Genomic DNA, 19382 nt, shown 5'->3' on the forward strand with positions numbered 1-19382 from the left:
TATGTGGCCAAGACAAACATGGTTCTCACGCTTTATTCAGCATCAAGTCCGTCAATCACTCTTCAGCCCCTTCTTCACCTCCTCTCAGAATGCTGGTCAGAACCACCACACCAACTTGCAGGTTCTCTGACATAAGGCATGGCTCCTCGATGGTTCGAAACATAGAGATGTCCTGTTCAGAGGATGTGAAAGACGTGCTATTACATAGCAGAAAAATGATTCATCACACATATATTCAGAAGTGGAAAAGATTCCAAATCTGGTGTGACTCAAAACATGTTACCCCCAAATCTTCTCCCCTCCCGCTAGTCGACTACATCCTAGATCTAAAAAAGTCAGGATTATCTTTTAAGTTGAGTAAAGATCCTTCTCGCAGCCATAACCTCCTTTCATCATAAGATGAAATGGCTACTCCATTTTCACTCATCCTACAACGAAATAATTCCTCAAGGGTGTAGATAAATCTTTTCCCACAAATCAGATGTCCTACATCAACATGGCACCTTAACCTGGTCCTCAAGTGCCTTACAAAGCCTCCTTTGGAACGCATGGCCACGTGCTAGCTTGTGCATCTATTTAGGAAAATAGCATTCCCAGTAGCCATCACCTCAGCTTGAAGGATCAGGGAAATGGGTTCACACCCACCTTTTATAATTTTTTTTCAGAGATAAGATTACACTGTGACTACACCCCAAATTCCTCCCAAAAATCTCTTCTGCCTGCCACATAAACCAATTTATACACCTTCCAGCCTTCTTCCCCAACCCATATTGGGACAAGAGTGCGGCAATATTACATACACTGGATGTCAGGAGAGCAATAGCATTCTATTTGGATAGAACTAAATCTTTCAGAAAATCTGGCTGTTCCTTTCTATTGCAGAGAGATCTAAAGAATTCTCAATCTCTGAACAGACTCTCTCAATGGATATTGGACTGCATTACCTATTGCTATTGTACTCACAATCTCCAGCTTCTATCTGGAGTTTGAACTCATTCCACAAGTTTTGTTTCCACTTCTGTAGCCTTTGTCAAAAACATTCCCATCACAGAAGTATGCAGAGCAGCAACTTGGGCATCTGCTCATACTTTTGCAGAATATTATGTAATCGCCCATCACTCAGCATCTGATGCCACGTTTGCCTTCTCAGTATTATCATCAATAGTTCCAGAGGGGTAGCCGTGTTAGTCTGTATACAGCAAAAACAACGAGAGTTCTGTGGCACTTTAAAGACTAACAAATTTAATATTTGCAGACATAAGCTTTCGAGAGACTTCAGCTCTCTTCTTCAGATGCAGTAATACAGAAAATAGGTAACACAGAGGTGAGAATGTGTGATCAGTGGCAATTACTTCTTGTAATGAGAACCATTCCAAGTCCGGATTCAGACCCAGTTTGATTGTGTCAAGTTTGCAGATGATTTCAAGCTCAGCAGTTTCTCTTTGAAGTCTGTTTTTGAAGTTTTTTTGTAGGAGTATGGCAACTTTCAAGTCCGTGACAGGGGGTCCTGGGAGATCAATCTCCATTTATCACACATTCTCACCTCCTAATCAATGGTTGTGAATAGGCCTCAACTATTCTAACTGAATGGACTTTGCTTTTATCCATTTTCCCCATTTTTGTTACTTCCCTTGGATGTGTGTGTGTGTGTGTGTGTGTGTATACGTATATATATGTATATGTATATGTGTATATATATATGCCTCCTATGTGATATCTATTCCTGACATCTGACGAAGTGGGTTACAGCCCACAAAAGCTCATGCAGAAATTAAATTTGTTAGTCTTTAAAGTGCTACAGAACTCTCGTTGTTTTTGCTGTATACAGACTAATACGGCTACCCCTCTGGAACTTTTCAACATAGACCTACAGTGTAGTACTCATAGGGACACTACTTGAAGAAGAAAGGGGTTACTCACCTGGTGCAGTAACTGTGGTTCTTCAAGATATGTGTCCCTGTAGGTCCTCCACTACCTGCCCTCCATCCTCTACTTTGGAGTTCTTATCAATGGGCTCTGCCGTAGCACAGGAACTGAGGGCGATTTGCCCGTGCAGTGCTAGATAGCCTTGAGGCAGAGCCCAAGACAGGGAGAGCTCATGGGCGAGTCGAACAGACATTGCTACCTAAAATCTGAAGCACAGCTACAGTGGTGCACCCAAAAGGATCCACATCTCAAAGAACCACAATTACTGCATAAAGTGAGTGACCCCTTTCTTCAAGTAATAATTGTATGTCCATTCCATTCTTGGTGTGCACATGCCCCAACACAGTCTATTGGAAATTTTTCCCTCGATGGTATGTGTTGGGGCAGCTCAAGCATCCTCTACCATTGCATGCCACTGCATGCAGGTATGAAGGGCCCAGCTGCCTCAGAGTCCCCTCAGTTCCTTCATAGAATCATAGAACCATAGAATATTAGAGTTGGAAAGGACCTCAGGAGGTCATCTAGTCCAACCCCCTGCTCAAAGCAGGACTAACCTCAGCTATATCATCCCAACCAGGGCTTTGTCAAGCCTCAGCTTAAAAACCTCTAAGGATGGAGATTCCACCACCTCCCTAGGTAACCCATTCCAGTGCTTCACCACCCTCCTAGTAAAAAACTTTTTCCTAATGTCCAACCTAGACCTCCCGCCCTGCAACTTGAGACCGTTGCTCCTTGTTCTGTCATCTCCCACCACCGAGAATAGCCTAGCCCCATCCTCCCTGGAACCCCCTTTCAGGTAGTTAAAGGCCGCTATCAAATCCCCCCTCACTCTTCTCTTTTGCAGACTAAACAAGCCCAGTTCCCTCAGCCTCTCCTCATAAGTCCTGTGCTCCAGCCCCCTAATCATTTTGGTTGCCCTCCGCTGCACTCTCTCTAACTTGTCCACATCCTTTTTGTAGTGGGGGGCCCAAAACTGGACACAATATTCTAAATGCGGCCTCACCAATGCCCAATAGAGGGGAATAATCACTTCCCGTGACCTGCTGGCAATGCCCCTCCTAATGCAGCCCAATATGCCATTAGCCTTCTTGACAACCAGGGCACACTGCTGACTCATATCCAGCTTTTTATCCACTGTTACCCCCAGGTCCTTTTCTGCAGAGCTGCTGCCCAGCTCGTCGGTCCCCAGTCTATAGCTGTGCATGGGATTCTTCCTTCCTAAGTGGAGGACTCTGCACTTGTCCTTGTTAAACCTCATTAGATTTCTTTTGGCCCAATCCTCCAGTTTGTTTAGGTCACTCTGTATCCTATCCCTACCCTCCAGGGTATCTACTACTCCCCCCAGCTTAGTGTCGTCCACAAACTTGCTGAGGGTGCAATCTACCCCATCCTCCAGATCATTAATAAAGATGTTGAACAAAACCGGCCCCAGGACCGACCCCTGGGGAACTCCGCTTGTGACAGGTTGCCAGCTAGACATGGAGCCATTGATCACTACTCGTTGAGCCCTATGCTCTAGCCAGTTCTCTATCCATTTTATAGTCCATTCATCCAACCCATACTTCTTTAACTTGCTGATAAGAATACTGTGTGAGACAGTATCAAAAGCTTTGCTAAAGTCAAGGTATATCACATCCACCGCCTTCCCTACATCCACAGAGCCAGTCACCTCATCATAGAAAGCAATCAGGTTGGTCAGGCATGACTTTCCCTTAGTGAATCCGTGTTGACTGTTCCTGATCACCTTCCTCTCTTCCAAGTGCCTTAAAATGGATTCCTTAAGGACCTGCTCCATGATTTTACCAGCTGTGATGGTAGTTGGAATTGCTTGGCTTGCCTTAGCAAGTGTTTTATGTGCTCATTGTAAATTTATTGTAAGTAGTTTTTTTAGTTGATTAGTACTTAGTTATAGTGCAGTTTTGGGGTTTCCATTTCAGCGCCATCAAAGAGTAAGCCTGCAGTGTTGTCTGCTCTACATGCTTCACTGACTCAGCACTGTTGGGAGCAGCTCTCCTCCTTGGTCATCAGAGGGTGATTCATCCTCCTCTGAATCAGAGATTGGCTCCTATATTTCCCAGTCTCAAAGCCAGTGATGCTACGCCCCACCTAGGTGTTTACCACCCCTGGGTTGCCTCTAGCTGAAATAGAATTGGGCATGTTCTGTGTCTTCAGAGAGGTGTCGGGAGTTGACTCGCCAGTCATTGCCTGTTCCTGAGCCCAGTACTGCGTGTGAGCAGTGCTGTTCAACATATTCATAAATGAATCGGAAAAAGGGGTATACAGTGAGGTGATAAAATATCCAGATGATATAAAATTATTCAAAATAGTTAAGTCCAAAGCAGACTATGAAGAGTTACAAAGGGATCTCACAAAGTGGGTGACTGGGCAACAGAATGGCAGATGAAACTCAATGTTGATAAATGCAAAGTAATACACATTGGAAAACATAATGCCAACTATACATACAAAATGATAGGATCTAAATTGGCAGTTACCACTCAAGGAGATCTTGTAGTCATTATGGATAGTTCTCTGAAAACATCCACTCAATGTGCAGCAGCAGTCAGAAAAGCTAACAATGTTAGGAACCATTACAAAAGAGATAGATTAGACAGTAAATATCATAATGCCACTATATAAATCCATAGCATTGAATACTGCTTGCAGTTCCTGTTTTCCCATCTTAAAAAAAAAAAAATTGAATTGGAAAAAGTACAGAGAAGGGCAAGGGCAACAAAAATGATTTAAGGGTATGGAACAGCTTTCGTATGAGAAAAGGTTAAAAAGACGGACTTTTCAGCTTGGAAAAGAGACAACTAAGAGGGGATATGAAAAGTCTATAAAATCATGACTGGTGTGAAGAAAGTGAATAAACAAGTGTTCACATAACACAAGAACCCGGCGTTACCTAATGAAATTAATAGGAAGCAGGTTTAAAACAAACAAAAAATACTTTTTCACACAATACACAGTCAACCAGTGGAGCTCCTTGCCATGGGATGTTGTGAAGGCCAAAACTATAATGGGGTTCAAAAAAGAATTAGCTGAGTTCATGGAGGATACATTCATCAGTGGCTATTTTCCAAGGTAGTCAAGGATGCAACCCCACTGTCTGGGTGTCCATAGCCTCTGATTTGCCAGAAACTGGGAGAGGACAATGGGGGATGGATGACTTGATTGCCTGTTCCACTCATTCCCTCTGAAGCACCAGGCATTGGCCACTGTTGGAAGACAGGACACTGAGCTAGATGGACTATTGTTCTGACCCAGTATGGCTATTCTTATGTTTTAGGACTTTTCAAAGTTGGCTGTCCTCCATTTATTTGCCAAGTCGTTACCATCTGAACTTTGTGCTGAATATGCCTTCTCAACTATTTGACTTCTTATTGGTGGACAAACCCGATCAGTATATGTGCAGTCATTCCCTTTGTCTGCCTTCAACCTTTGCTGACAGTGGTGATGGATGTGTCTGCCCTTGGATGGAGGGCTCATCGGGGTCCTCTCAAAACTCAAGGTTTATGGTCCTCAAGGGATCTGTCTCTGCATATCAATGTCAGGGAGCTAAGAGCTGTCCACCTAGCCTGTCAGGCTTTCCTATCTCAGGTCATGGGCAGGAAAAGCCTGTTTTTCGCATGCAACTCAGTGGCAGTGTTTTACTTCAACAGGCAGGGAGATGCTCACTCTTCCCTGTTTTGGCAAGAAGCAGCTCACTTACTGAATTTTTGCATTGCCAATTCCATCAACCTTGAAGCCTCTTACCTTCCAGGGGTGCAGAACTAGTTGCCAGACTGCCTAAGCAGATTGTCACCACAAATGGTTTCTCCAGCTGGATGTAGCCAGATGCGTTTTCCAGCAGTGGGGGTATCTCCACTTAAACTTATTCACAACCAAAACCAACAGGAAATGCCATCAGTTTTGCTCCCTGCAGGGTTGCGGTTCTGGTTCCATCACAGATGCTTTCCTGTGACCGTGGTTGAACAAGCTTTGCTATGCTTTTCCTCCAGTTCCATTCCTACACAGTGTTCTAAAGATCAAATGGGATCATGCCCAGGTTATACCAATAGCCCCAGCATGGCCTCAGCCATACTGTTTCTCCACTCTCCTGGATCTGTCTGTGGAGGCTCCAGTTTTGCTTCCATTGGACTGTGACTTAATTATGCAGGATCATGGTCAGCTGCTCCATCAGAACAATCATTTAATAGCCTGGAGACTCCATGGCTAAATCTTAAGAATGGAGTCTTGCTCAAAGCAAGTTCTCAATGTTTTGTTAAAGAGTAGAAAGCCCTCCAAAGACCACTGGCAATGTGGTCTTTGGTGCACGCCTTCGCATCCTATTATGCGATCACTCAGCACTTTAGAGACTATGCTAAATTTGGATGAGTTGTACTCCAGTCAGTGTTTACATAGTCTCCATTGCCCCCTCCTACTTCACAGCTTGAGTCAGTGTAATGCACATGTGCAATAACTCAAAGGAAAAATGCTTACTAACCTTCTGTAACTGCTTACTAACCTTCTTCAAAATATGTTACACATTTCCATTCTATGATCTGTTCTCCAGTCCCTCTGGAGTTGTCAAGCAAGAAGGAACTGAGGGGACTCTGGGGTAGCTGGGCCTTTTATACTGGCACACAGGGTATGTCTTCACTGATGGCGGCAAATTCACCACCGTCAGCTCGATTCTTCGGGTGGAGACCTGCTCAGTCAATCCAGAAATCAACTTAGTAAATCCACCCCCTGGAAAAAGAGTAACGCTGCATCAATAGGAGGGCATTTCCCATTGGCGCAGCGTAGTAGGGACTCCATGCTCATTAGAATTTAGGAAGTCAATGGGAGATATGCAAGCTACTCTACGAAGCTTGCGTATCTCCTGTTGACTGCTGCTGAATTTCTCAGTAAGTGTAGACCAGGCCACAGTGGCATGTGACAGCAGAGGATTCTTGAGTTGCCCCAACAGATGACAGAGGGGAAAATTTCCTATGACTGCGCAGGGTGCACACACACCAAGCGTGGAATGGACATGTGCAATACATCTTGAAGAACAGCAGTTAAAGAAAGTTAGTAATCTTTTTTGTCCCCTAATCCCTTGTGATAAATACAGAAAAGTGAATGCTTTTTGTTAAAATAACTTTAGCCTAAGTTTATAGACTAGAAATTTCTTGAAATTTAGCATGGACTTAGTCTGCACTGATTCCTTTGTTTAGAGTTATAATCAGTTATTTTTTAAATTTTTGAACGTGCTCATTTGCCATCTTTTCAGCAAAAATTAATCCCAGTCCCTGTTGTGAGATTACTATAGAGTCCCACTAAATTCTTGCTCAAACAAGACAGGGATATGGGCTACTATACTCAGACAAGTGGCATAGGACAATTTGTTAATATACCTTAATGAAACACTCAGCAAAGATTATCTAGTAAAATTTGTCTCATCACTGCTGCGTTCTACAAGATTTTGTAAATTCTAGACTTCTACTTCAAATATAGCTTTTTCTGATGTAAAGGTATAGTTATTACAGATATGTGCTGCCCTTTTATACAAGCTTGGCAGAAAATTTTTGTAGCAAATAACAGTAAAAAGTGGGAACTAAAAACAGGCACTTTAGAAGGGAAGAAATATAAAAGCTAAAGTTGTTCAAAAGCATCAGTTGCCTGTACTGAGTGTATTCAGCAAAAACAACGAGAGTCCTGTAGCACCTTAAAGACTAACAAATTTCTGCGGGCATAAGCTTTCGTGCTTTAAGATGCATCTGACGAAGTGGGTTGCAGCCCATGAAAGCTTATGCCCGCAGGAATTTGTTAGTCTTTAAGGTACTACAGGACACTCATTGTGTTTGCTGTATACAGACTAACACGGCTACCCCTCTGGAACTTTTCACCATTGAATGTATTCAGTATTTTATATCCCTACCTTTCTGATTTAAGGGACTGAACTGGTTCCCATTGAAGCGAATGAGAGAGCTTTTGACTTCAATGAGAACAGGCTCAGGCCCTGTGTATGAAGATGAACTTAATTTCTGTATGTATAACATATTGTGAAATATGCAGTTGTGCAAGATAGCCAAGTAAATATTACTGTCTGTAACTTCTGCATTTTCTAATTTTAAATGTGCATCCTTAAACTTGTAATAGCTTTATCTTTTTGTTTTTATTAGTTAATCATGTTGGATGCAGCAGATAAGTTACTGAAAACTAACCTATACCTAGAATCTTCCCTTGTATTTCCTTAGCATTTTTCTGTACTGTTCCTTTTTTTTTTTTTTTTTTTTTTTTAATACTGTACTTGGTTTAGCTTTTAAGCTTTAAAATTTTTTGATACTGTGGTGTTTTTTGGAATTTTTGTCTTATCTTTAATTACTATATTCATACGATTTTGAAACTCCAGACTGCAAACACTGGGCCTGTTTTTAAAGCATTGTATATTTACTTGTTCTCCTCTTTTCCTTTTCCCTCAGCTCTCACATATTGTGATAATACAGATTAAATTAAGCTCACAGAGAGAGCTACTTGAGCAAGAACGTAGATGAGTTGCTATGCAAGCTTTAAAGAAAAAATAAGTATCTTCCAGATTACTGTTTTTTAATTACTCTTTCTTTTTTCAATAGGATCTGTGACATCAAATGGTCCCACCACTGCATTGGTTGAGAAAAAGACAGCAAATATAAAAGCTAATGGTGGCAGTCAACAGTCCTCATCCTCTGGTTACAAAATGTGCAGCTCTAGTGATTATCACAAACAGTTAGCAGCTCTAAACTGTTCTGTGCGTGACTGGATAGTAAAGCATGTAAACACAAACCCACTCTGTGATCTGACACCCATTTTTAGAGACTATGAGAAATATTTAGCAAGCATTGAACAACACCATGGAAGCAGTAGTGATAGCGGCTCTGAAAATGAAAGTAACAAGACAATAATTGGAACTCAGTCTGTTCCTACGTTTGGGACTTCAAAACTTCAGCAAGGATCAACGTTTTTATTTAACAGAAACAAAACGGAGGATGAATCAGACAAGAAAACTGAATCTACATCAGAAAAGAACAGGGAACCAACATTAGGAGCTACATCAAATGTCTCATTTAATTTTGGCAAGAATGTTGATAATTCTATTTTGGGTTCCCTTAGTTCTGGCGCACTAACTAATTTTTCATTCTCCCCTGGGAATTCGGGTGTATTTGGAAAAGATGTAAAGCAGGGAAAGTCTGTCTCCACATTTTCCACCAGTGTATTGGAAGCTCAGACAGAAAGTGGAAGTGATGATAAAGGTAAATACTGATTTTTGAGAAGTTGAACTTTTGCTAAGGATTATGCTTTCAATGTTGGGGCATAATTTAGTATTTCAAGACTTCTTTGTAGTGAGCTATTAAGCTTAAACAAGGTCTTGTATAGGTTTATTCACCATCTTACTGTTGTATTTTCAGTACTGAACAATTGCAGAACTTTACCTCTAATCTTGAATTTCTCATTCTGCTGTCAACTCATTACTGTAAAAAACTGTAAATTTTAGTTGGATTTATACATTTTAATAGCTTTTTCAGTGTTTCATAAGTAGTTTATTTGCATACAGAACTATTGAAATTTTACAATTGAAATCTGATTCATGTTCATCCAAAATTTCAACCAAATTTGTAATCCAGAACCTATATTGACTTAATACATGTCAGACTAGTATATGTTTAAAAAGTGCATATTTCCCCTACAATGTGATAAGTATAATCACTGCTGAAATTTAATTACATTGTAATCTTTAGCTCAAATTAAACACAATGTAACTTTAACTGTACCAAACCTGCATATCTAATTAAACTTCCCCCCCCAAAAAAATCCTGGTTTAGGGGAAAAAAACCCAAACCCTTATAATTAACTAGATACTATTCAAACTTCCAAAAATGAATATGGAGCTGAGAATGAGCCAAATTACACTTAGCTGGTGTAGCTATTAAAAAACTAGACTTACTGTGCACAGAAGGTTTCTTAAAATTGCCTTACCTCCAAGCCCCATATCAATTTCAAATATTTTTTGGCAATCTCAGGGGACTTGTATATGTGCACTCTAAATATGTAATATATATATGTGTATGTGTATTATTATCACGAATATAACGCTAAGAAAAAAAAAAATTTAAAGTGATATCTGCACAACGTGGTTCTGGGTTGTATTAAACCATTTCTTTGTTTAAGGAGGAGATGAAGAGGAGGAAGAACCACCAAAAGCAGTTGTTAATGAGGTAAAGGAAGATGATGCCTTCTATTCGAAGAAGTAAGTGATCATTTTATTGCTTACAGCCATAGTGGATAAAATCACAACTTTTAAAAATAAAATAGATTTAAGTTAATTTTTTTAGGAATTGAAATAACTTATTTACATGTTGCAAGTTGTGTAACTTCTTCCTAGTCTACAGTCCTAAATTGTTGAAACTGATATTTTGTACTTGTTTTTTTTAGTTTATTAATTGTTAGAATGTCAGGTTTTACATACATTTTTTTTAAAAAGATGTTTCATCTATGCACATCTGTGCTGAAAGTCTAGGACCTCATCTAGGACCAGTCTGTACTCTGAGAACAACACACATTCAAACATAAAATCAATGAGCAAAAGTTTGTGCTGTATTTGCAACCAACACCACATTCTGATATATTGAACTTCCACAGCTCAAGAAAGCTGAAAGCTATACTCCTCCATCAGCTTTTGCAATTTGAAGTTGATGGGACTTGTTCTCCTAGAGTGCTTTTGAAAATCCCTCCACAGGAGCCTGTGGACATAGGAGTATAAAGTTAGACTCCTGTTTTTGAAAATTTTGGTCTGTATATGAAATAATTCACAATATTTCAGGTATTTTAAGTCTAAATAACTTTTCATGGTTAACAAAGAACCAAATTTGTTTCAAATTCAGATTTTAAGCCTATTAAAAGAAGTATTTAATTAAAATAAAGTTTTAGCACCTGATGCGCCGAACGCTTATGCACGTTGCTTAAGTTCAAGTACATGTGTTGTCCCATTGATATAAAAGGAAAACTTCACTCAGATGAATAGATGTGCCATATTAAATCTTTGAAGGATTGGGGCTTTAACTTTCAATATTTTGAAGCAAGGTATACAAAGTACACAAGAACTTGTTTTAGGATAATAGTTTCTATTTTTTTTTTTTTTTAATTTGGTATAGTGCAAACTCTGGCTTTAACAGTTAATATTTTCAAGTTCAGCTCTCCTGTTTTTTAACATTTTGCTTTATGGTCCTACTGAAATCTATTCTTATGCTTTAACTTGCAATTGCATCGTGTGAGATACTATTTGTTTCTCCAGTTTTGCAGTAAAATTAGTGTTTCAGACAATGGCCAACAGTTGTATATATTAAAATCTATATTGTTTAACTACTTTTCTCAGGTTTTTATTTTATATAACATATGGTCATTTGTCTTGCACTTTGTATACCATAGGTTGGTGCCCTTTTTTAAAACTATAGGTTTTCTTTTTTATTTTATTTTGTTAAGAAATTAGATTTGGCAGCTGTTTTGTGAATGGGGCTTAGGTGGGTCTTTCTTGCTAAGTTTTCAGTATCTTCCTAAAACTTCCCAAGTTCTTCAAATTATCCATAGCCTTATTTTCCATAAAGTTTAAACTTAAAATGTTTTCAATCCTTTGTTGTTATAATCAAAATTTCACAGCTTTTTTTTGAGCTTGTTTCAAATATAGCTGATAGGCTTTAAGTATAAATTGTTGACTAAATGACAAATTTTCTTCCTGAAATAACATTAATACAGACAGCTTACCCGTGTTGTGGGGATCTACTGTCTGGGTAGTTGCAGTAAGAACCTAAATAATGTATTTTATTTTGATCTGGGAGACTGGATGTGTATGTAGGCTTTTTGTTTTTTATATTATTGAATTGGCAAGCTTAAATTACTACTTAAAGGGCTTTAACTGTAGATCATTGTGTATTATCTGGAAAACTTTTTTAAAAATTTGTTCATATGTCTGACCATATGGTCTGTCTTCTTTTATAGGTGCAAACTGTTCTACAAAAAAGATAATGAATTTAAAGAAAAGGGTGTAGGAACACTGCATTTAAAACCTGCAGGAAATGAAAAAACTCAACTGTTGGTGCGAGCAGACACCAATTTAGGTATGTAACTTTCTTTTGAGTCTGACTTGCTGGTTCTGATAATGCTGTATGGTAAAATCTATATTGGTACTCTTTTTTTTAATGGGTCCAGTGCTTTCACTTTAACTGATTTTATCAGTGAGAGCTCTTTCTTATTTGAGTATTTATACACATTGAGTACACAAGTGTATGCATTTTTAGTGTGTGATTGTCACAGTTCAGAGCAACTGCACCTGTTTCCTCCCTTGTGGTCCACTAAGTCCCATCCCAGGCTCCCAGTTCCTCAGCCATCACCTCTTGGGTAGTGACGTGCATGTGTTTTCCTCCTGACTGACTGCATAGTTCTCCCTGCCTACACTGTGATATTCCCAGCAAGCCAGACTGCTATTTATTCTTAATTTGAAAGCATTACAGAGAAAACAAAACCAAAATATACATACATGCTAGTAAGTTTTTACCAGAAATTACCTTCCAACTGCAACAGGGTCTCTGGTAAGAGTCAATCCTTCAGACCCCACAAATTTTATTTTTTGTGTGGTTATAAGTGTGTAACAGTCTTAGCTCAGAACTAGCACACCTAGCAATAGATTAATTTTTCCATTATACAGCATGGGCCTTTGATCTTGAGACCCTGGGAACAGCTTACCAGCAGATAATGGTCCTCACCTCAGGGCATAGCTTCAAAAGGCTGGGTTTTTGCCTAACTGAAGGTGGGGAATTTGCATTCAGCTCCCCCTAGAGATTCCCCAGGCAAGCCACTTGACGCTGTCCCAAAAATCCATTCTTGTCTGGTATATTGTTCAATACATAAGAACATAACATAAGTCCTTTGAAGTTTATGCCACTTACCAGGCTTCATATCACATTTCACCCCCTTGACAATTTACCTACAATTTTGGATCACCCTGATATATAAACCATTTATTTAATACAATAGACCCCCCAAAATGCTTAAACTCAATTCAGTAAGGTTTCCCAAGGATATCGTAGGAAATTGCCATATCTGTCACACTGATTTTGATATAAATTATGAATACTAGCGCACTAGGAAGAGGTAGAAGTCAGGACTTTTGCATCTGGGATGGGGAATAGGCTTGTTGTTGGATGACCTTCTGTATTAAAATAGATCTGAACTGGATTACACGCTAGAAATTTCATGTATCTAGGGTGCTGCTGAACTCTGGTGCTTAAAATAGTCTAAAATGTAATCTGTATGGCACAATGGAAGGTTATAAATTGTAGACATTAGGAGGGCAGTGGTGCCCAAACTTTTCCTGTCAACTCCCACTTAACACTAATGGAATCTGTCCACACCACCACCCCACCCCACCACCCAGTTACTGCATAGTTGGCTCAGCAGAGGAGCTTGGGCTGAACGTGGAGCTGAAGGCAGAACTGAATATGGGGGCGGAGCTGGCCTGGGGGCAGAGCGGGTATGAGGATAGAGCTGGGCTGGGGGCGGAGGATGGGGCAGAGCCATGGCTGGGTGGCACTTCCGCCCTGCCCCCAGTGGGAGCTGGCCCATGCCGTGCTGCATTCCCTCCCATGTTCCTCCGCACCTCCCTGGGGAGGCAGCGCCCCACAGTCTGAGGACCAGTGCATTAGGGGTTAACAGATGTCAGGCCTTTCTGTTTAGGTACCTTTTGATGAAAACTTTAAGGTAAGTGGATACAAATTAATTGACTAGAAAGGGAAAGGAATGTCTGTGTGGCTCAAGGAAATGCTAAGGGGTCAAGTTATGTACTGTAGTAAGTTGTATGCGCAAAACTGAATAATTGAGTCAGAATATGATGCTTCTTCTTCGAGTGATTGCTCATGCCCATTCCACTATAGGTGAGTGAACGTCACCGTGCACGGTTCCTGGAACTTTTTTCCCCTTAGCAGATCCCGTAGGGCTGGCTCTGGTGCCCCCTGGAGTCGCGCGCACATGCCGCGGTATATGAGGCAATGCCGGCCCTAAGCCCCCTCAGTTCCTTCTTTCCGTCCGTGACGGTTGCTGTAACTAGCCTTGCTCTCTGCAAGTACCATTCCCCTTGTTTGAACTGCTTGTTATTCAAAGTAGTTTAGTTAGTTTTAAGTAGTGGTTAAGTGTAGTTAGATAAGCAAGTCTCTGGGGGGACTTAGAGCAGCTGGCCTATGCCCCAGTTGCCGGGATTTAAGCCATGTGCCCCCTGCAGGAAGGCCTTCCCGCTCATGCAGGACTTTTAAACCACAGACTCAGAAGGACCGAGAGATCCGGTTAAAAGCCCTGCTCATGGAGGCAGTGCTCCATCGGCGTCCGAGCCGTCACGCTCCACCTTGGCACTGAGCATAACCTTGGTGCAAAGTGCACCACCGGCACTGGGATCGACTCGGCACTGCCAAAGAGGAAGAAACAGCGCGCGGAGTGCGGACACTCCCCTGCACCGTCGGTACGGGCAGGGTCGAATGCGGAGATGCACCGGCCACGGCCCGTTGAGTCTTCTCCAGTGCATCCAAGCAAGGAGCTTCCCCCGACTCCTGGGAATGGGTGAGTGCCCCTGCCGACACGGTCGACATCGGAGGCTTTTCAGGTGGCAAGATCCTTGTTGGCCTTGCTCACGCCACCTCCGCCGAGGAAGAAGGGGCTGGTGTTCCATGGCAAACCTGCGTTGGGTCCCCCCGAAGGGCAGTGGAGCTCCCCAGTACGGGGAGGAAGATCTCCTGCCGGATGGCCACCAGGGGTGGAGCAAGGACGCTTCCCCAGCAGTCGCTCCCGGTTGGCGTCGTTGAGCCAGCCTGCTTCGACTCAGGACATGGAGTCCCTCTCTTGGTGCCAACATCGATCCCTGGTACCAGAGGCAGCGCAGGCCAGGAGGTGGCACCGGTCGAGGTCTGCTAGGCGCTGCTCAGACAGCTCCTGCTCCAGATCCCCAGTACCAAGGAGTTCGCCCGCATGGAGGCAGTGCAGAACCCGGTCACCATCGGAGGACTCGGCCCCGAGGAGTTCTCCTGCACAGAGGCAGCGCAGAACCTAATCGCCATCCGAGGACCCGGCCCCACACAGTCAACAATGCGGAACTTGGTTGTCGGAATCAGGCTCGGCACTGCGGAGTTCGGAGCGGCGCCGGTCTCTGTCATCGAAGGGCAAGTGGCGCCGTAAGTTGTCAATACCGAGAGGGTGCTCTGGTACAGAGAACTCTTCAGAGCGCGCCTTCCCCCTTTGAACTCATGGCTTCATGCCCTCTGCTCATGCTTTCATGGAAGGTAGCCTTCCTGGTGGCCATTACTTCAGCTAGGAGGGTCTCCGAATTTAGGGCCTTGACCTCGGAGCCCCCTTATACAGTATTTTATGAGGATAAGGTGCAGTTAAGGCTGCATCCAGCCTTCCTGCCCAAGGTGGTTTCCCAATTTCATTGTAACCAAGATATTTTTCTCCCCATGTTTTTTCCCAAACCGCACGGTTTGGAGGAGGTTAGGAGATGGCATTTGCTGGACGTGAGATGGGCCCTGGCCTTCTACATCGAGCGTACAAAACCGTTCTGGAAATCGATGCAGCTCTTCATTGCAGTGGCGGACTGGATGAAAGGCTCACCTGTCTCCACCCAGCACATCTCCTCCTGGATTACATCGTGCATCAAGTTGTGCTATGAGCAGGCGAGAGTGCCGCTTCTGGGAACCATTGCAGCACACTCAACCAGAGCTCAAGCCTCATCTACAGCCTTCCTGGAGTGAGTGCCCCTGCAGGACATCTGCAAAGCCACCACCTGGTCATCGGTGCATACCTTCACGTCCCACTATGCCATCATCCAGCAGGCGAGAGAGGACGCGGGATTCGGCAGAGCTGTGCTGCGGGCAAGTCACTGGTAACTCCTACCCACCTCCAAGGTATTGCTTGTTAGTCACCTATAGCGGAATGGACATGAGCAATCACTTGAAGAAAACAAGGTTATTTACCAGTAACTGATGTTCTTCGAGATGTGTTGCTTATGTCCATTCCACAACCCACCCCCCGTCCCCGCTGCTGGAGTTGGCAGAAAGAAGGGACTGAGGGGGCGTAGGGCTGGCAGTGCCTCATATACCACGGCATGTGAGTGGGACTCCAGGGGGTACCAGAGCCTGCCCTATGGGATCTCCTAAGGGGAAAAAAGTTCTGGGAAGCGTGCACTGTGGCGTGCACTCACTTGTAGTGGAATGGACATGAGCAACACATCTCGAAAAACATCAGTTACTGGTAAGTAACCTTGTTTTACAGTCAAACAATCAGGTAGATCAGTGGTTCTCAACCTATTTATCATTGTGGGCTGCATATGCAGCTCTGTGTTATGTGGGCCGCATCCAATATATATACTATCTGTATGGCCCTGAGGATGTCATATGCTGATATGTGTGCTGATTGGGCTGCAAGCTGCCTGTGGACCATGGTTTGGAAATCACTGATGTAGATCAGTGCTTTTGGTATGCACCATTGTTCACTAACTTTTTGCTAGAAATGAAATACATGGCACCAAATGCACATTGCTAGTATATGGACAAGCTCCACTATCACAAAAAATTACAGTTTCTGTAAACTACAGAGTAATTATGGGGTTTATGAAAAACATGCCAATAGGACTATAGCAGTGGCATAGTTATACTGGTACACTGCTTTAAAAAAAAAAAAATAAACTCACCCTAAAGATACTTACACCACTTGAAAAAAACTACTATATTTAAAAAAGTCTTTTGAAAGTTTTACCCAGTATCTACTTCTAAAGTGTCTGAGTTACTTAGGAGCCTAAGTTCTGTTTTCAAGTGATTTAGGCTCCTAATTCTTTACTCACCATGAAGAAAATCCTTAATTGAAGAATTTCTTTGAACCAGGCCATAGGTTCAAAAGGAAGAAATATTTGAGTGCTGTAGGCACAGAGTTAAAGTTGCTTTGGATGTTGCTTATGGCTTTGGATCTGTTGAATAAGGCTAGATGAAGATTTTACTTTCTGTAAGTTGTGTACTGTTTGATGTAAAAGAATTTGCCTGGGTATTTTAAGAAAGTGTGGTTTGATGGTGGTTTTACTTGAGTTACTTTAACTGTTACACATAGCATGTACTGGATTGGAACTATTTAGGATTTTAAACCTGATCATGCTGTACCATACAATGTGTGCTTTCTTTGGTTTGTAATTTTCCAAACTTCAAAAGGCTTAAGGAAACTATCTAGATTTTAGACTCCCCTGTGGTAGTTTTGGATAAGTGTAAGTTTAAGTTAAAGGTTTCTGATGCCCTTCATATACTGTTTCCTTCAAACAGCTGTTAATATAGCTCTTTCGCATATCACTGATTTTAAAAATGTTCCCCTCTAAGCTGAAGCATTAGGGAAATCCCCCACCCCCTTTTTTTCCCTTCAAATTCTTAAATTCGTTTTTTCTAAAATCAGTGTTCTGGGAGAAGTCTGCAACTTCAGTGCTTTGTGTGCTTCATGTAACTTGATGTTTCCAAGGTGTGATGTCTACAAAATGCTGCAGTCCTAATGATGCTTTGCTGTCATCACACAGTGCTACAACCCGTTCCTAAATCTCATTGTATTGAAAAAATGAACTGAAAAGGAAAGTGAAGACTGAATTTCCCCTCCAGTACTACTAATGTTTTGTGAATTATTTCCTAGGTTTATGAAAACATTGTGTGCATCTTTTGTTCAGGCAGAGTGCTGAGTTTAAATTTGCAACAACTCTAATACAGCCCTAACTCTGAATGTGATTATTAAGGTGATTTAAAAAAAAAAAGTTTAATATGTTAATTTATGCCTGTTACTTATAACTCATTGATACTCTGTTTCCAGCAGATGTTGCATAAATGAACAGTTAACTATAAAAAATTATATTCTACCACATGTCACGTTATTAACAGCTTCTGCATGTGTAGTGCTAATTTTTTGTATTGGTTAAGGACTATGCTTGATGTCTTGGAATAGTAGTTGCTATGTTTATGTAGACATAATGTGAACATTCAGATTTGGGTTTGTGTACTGTATTTTCTCATTTAGATGAGGTTTAAATTGGTCATAGGGACACTTCACCCTCTTAAAAAGAAAGGTGACGAGCACAGGTAGGCTAACACCATTCCTCTTATTTTTGCTGTTCTTTTTTGGAGGAAGGGTTTCATGTTTCCTTCCTTCCCCTGAACAAGTCATTGACATTTTACCCTTGGCTAAGAGGTGGGATGTAGGCCCCTGGAGCCCTAATGTATATTCTATGGGTAAGCCGAGTAGTTTATAAAGCACAGATTGCACATCGCAGTCTCTACTGGCAAAAGAATAGAAGCCTAACCTTGGACCTAAACTTGTCTAATACCCACTGAGTCAGCGTTTCCATTTAAGGCCTTTTTGGCAGTGGCAGAGTGAATCTGATGAAATATCCATGAATTTCCTCTCTACTGAATCACTAGTGAAGCATTGTTTTAGAAATAGCAGAGGAATAGATATTATTTGGGGAACAAATTTTTCTTTGGGTAGTGTTCCTCTGGGTGCTCCACTGCAGGTGTGTCTGTGTCCCTGTGCTGCTTATGGGAGAACTTCGGTAGCAGTGTCCATTGAGCTCGCACATGTGTTGTCTCATGCTGTGCCATGAGGCTAGCCAGCACTCATGGGCTAACCATCCTCAGTTCCGTTTCAACCACCCCTGGCTAGAGCCCCTGTTCGTGGATCATTAACTCTTTTACAGTTGCTAATTTTTAGCTTCCTCTGAAATCCCTCTTCTCTTTCTTTGTTTTTCTTTGGCCATTGCCTTTTAAAAAAAAAAAAAAAAAAAGAAGGGAGAGAAGAAAAAGAAAAGGATTTTATTCTTTTGTCAACCCCCAGTGGGGGAAGATCCACAGACAAGGGTATGCCTGGCTCCTCAGGCTTCAAGAAGTGCCGCACTTGTAGTGAGGTGATTCCAGTCATGGACAAGCACTCTCAGTGCATCTGTTGCATTGGTGAGAGCCATATTCCAACAAAAGTGTACTTCTGCCAGCATGTCCGGCCGAGTTTCCACAAGGACAGAGAGCTTCTCCAAAAATTATCTTTATGGAAGCAGCTCTTCAACCTCAACTCTTTGGCAGACATGAGTTTTCTCCCACAGCCTTAAATATTGAAAGACAGTGGGTTGAGGAAGTGGAACTCCTCTCAGGTCAAAAAAGAGAGTGGGAAGTCCCCTAAATGAGTCTATGGGTAGCTGTAAGCGATCTCCCTTTTGCTTGGTATCTTTGGTATCACCAGTGCTGAGATCACAATCCGGCACCCATGCCTCACTGTGACAGTTGATATCTGGTTCTGCTAATAGGTCCAGAGACCCTTTGGGCACAGGCATTGAATCGTTGGCACCAAAAGACAAGTCCAAAAATGTACCTGCAAATGGCACCACCATCATCGTGGTACAGCCACCCATG

The 19382-nt window shown here is 42.0% G+C and overlaps 1 protein-coding gene across 3 annotated transcripts in view; it reads left to right on the plus strand.

Moving 5' to 3' along the window:
- The window catches only part of NUP50 (nucleoporin 50), a 39876-nt gene that overhangs the window by 14945 nt on the left and 5549 nt on the right, over window positions 1-19382 (plus strand). For all 3 annotated transcript variants that reach the window (XM_067559353.1, XM_067559355.1, XM_067559354.1), the window contains exons 5-7: window positions 8526-9182; window positions 10099-10177; window positions 11923-12041. In XM_067559353.1, the coding sequence (XP_067415454.1) occupies window positions 8526-9182; window positions 10099-10177; window positions 11923-12041 (855 nt within the window). The remainder of the gene's footprint in view (window positions 1-8525; window positions 9183-10098; window positions 10178-11922; window positions 12042-19382) is intronic.

This window comes from Emydura macquarii, unplaced genomic scaffold, assembly GCF_026122565.2.
Source record: "Emydura macquarii macquarii isolate MOO-44397 ecotype Brisbane River unplaced genomic scaffold, CSIRO-AGI_Emac_v2 contig_2205, whole genome shotgun sequence".
Classification (NCBI taxonomy): domain Eukaryota; kingdom Metazoa; phylum Chordata; order Testudines; family Chelidae; genus Emydura; species Emydura macquarii.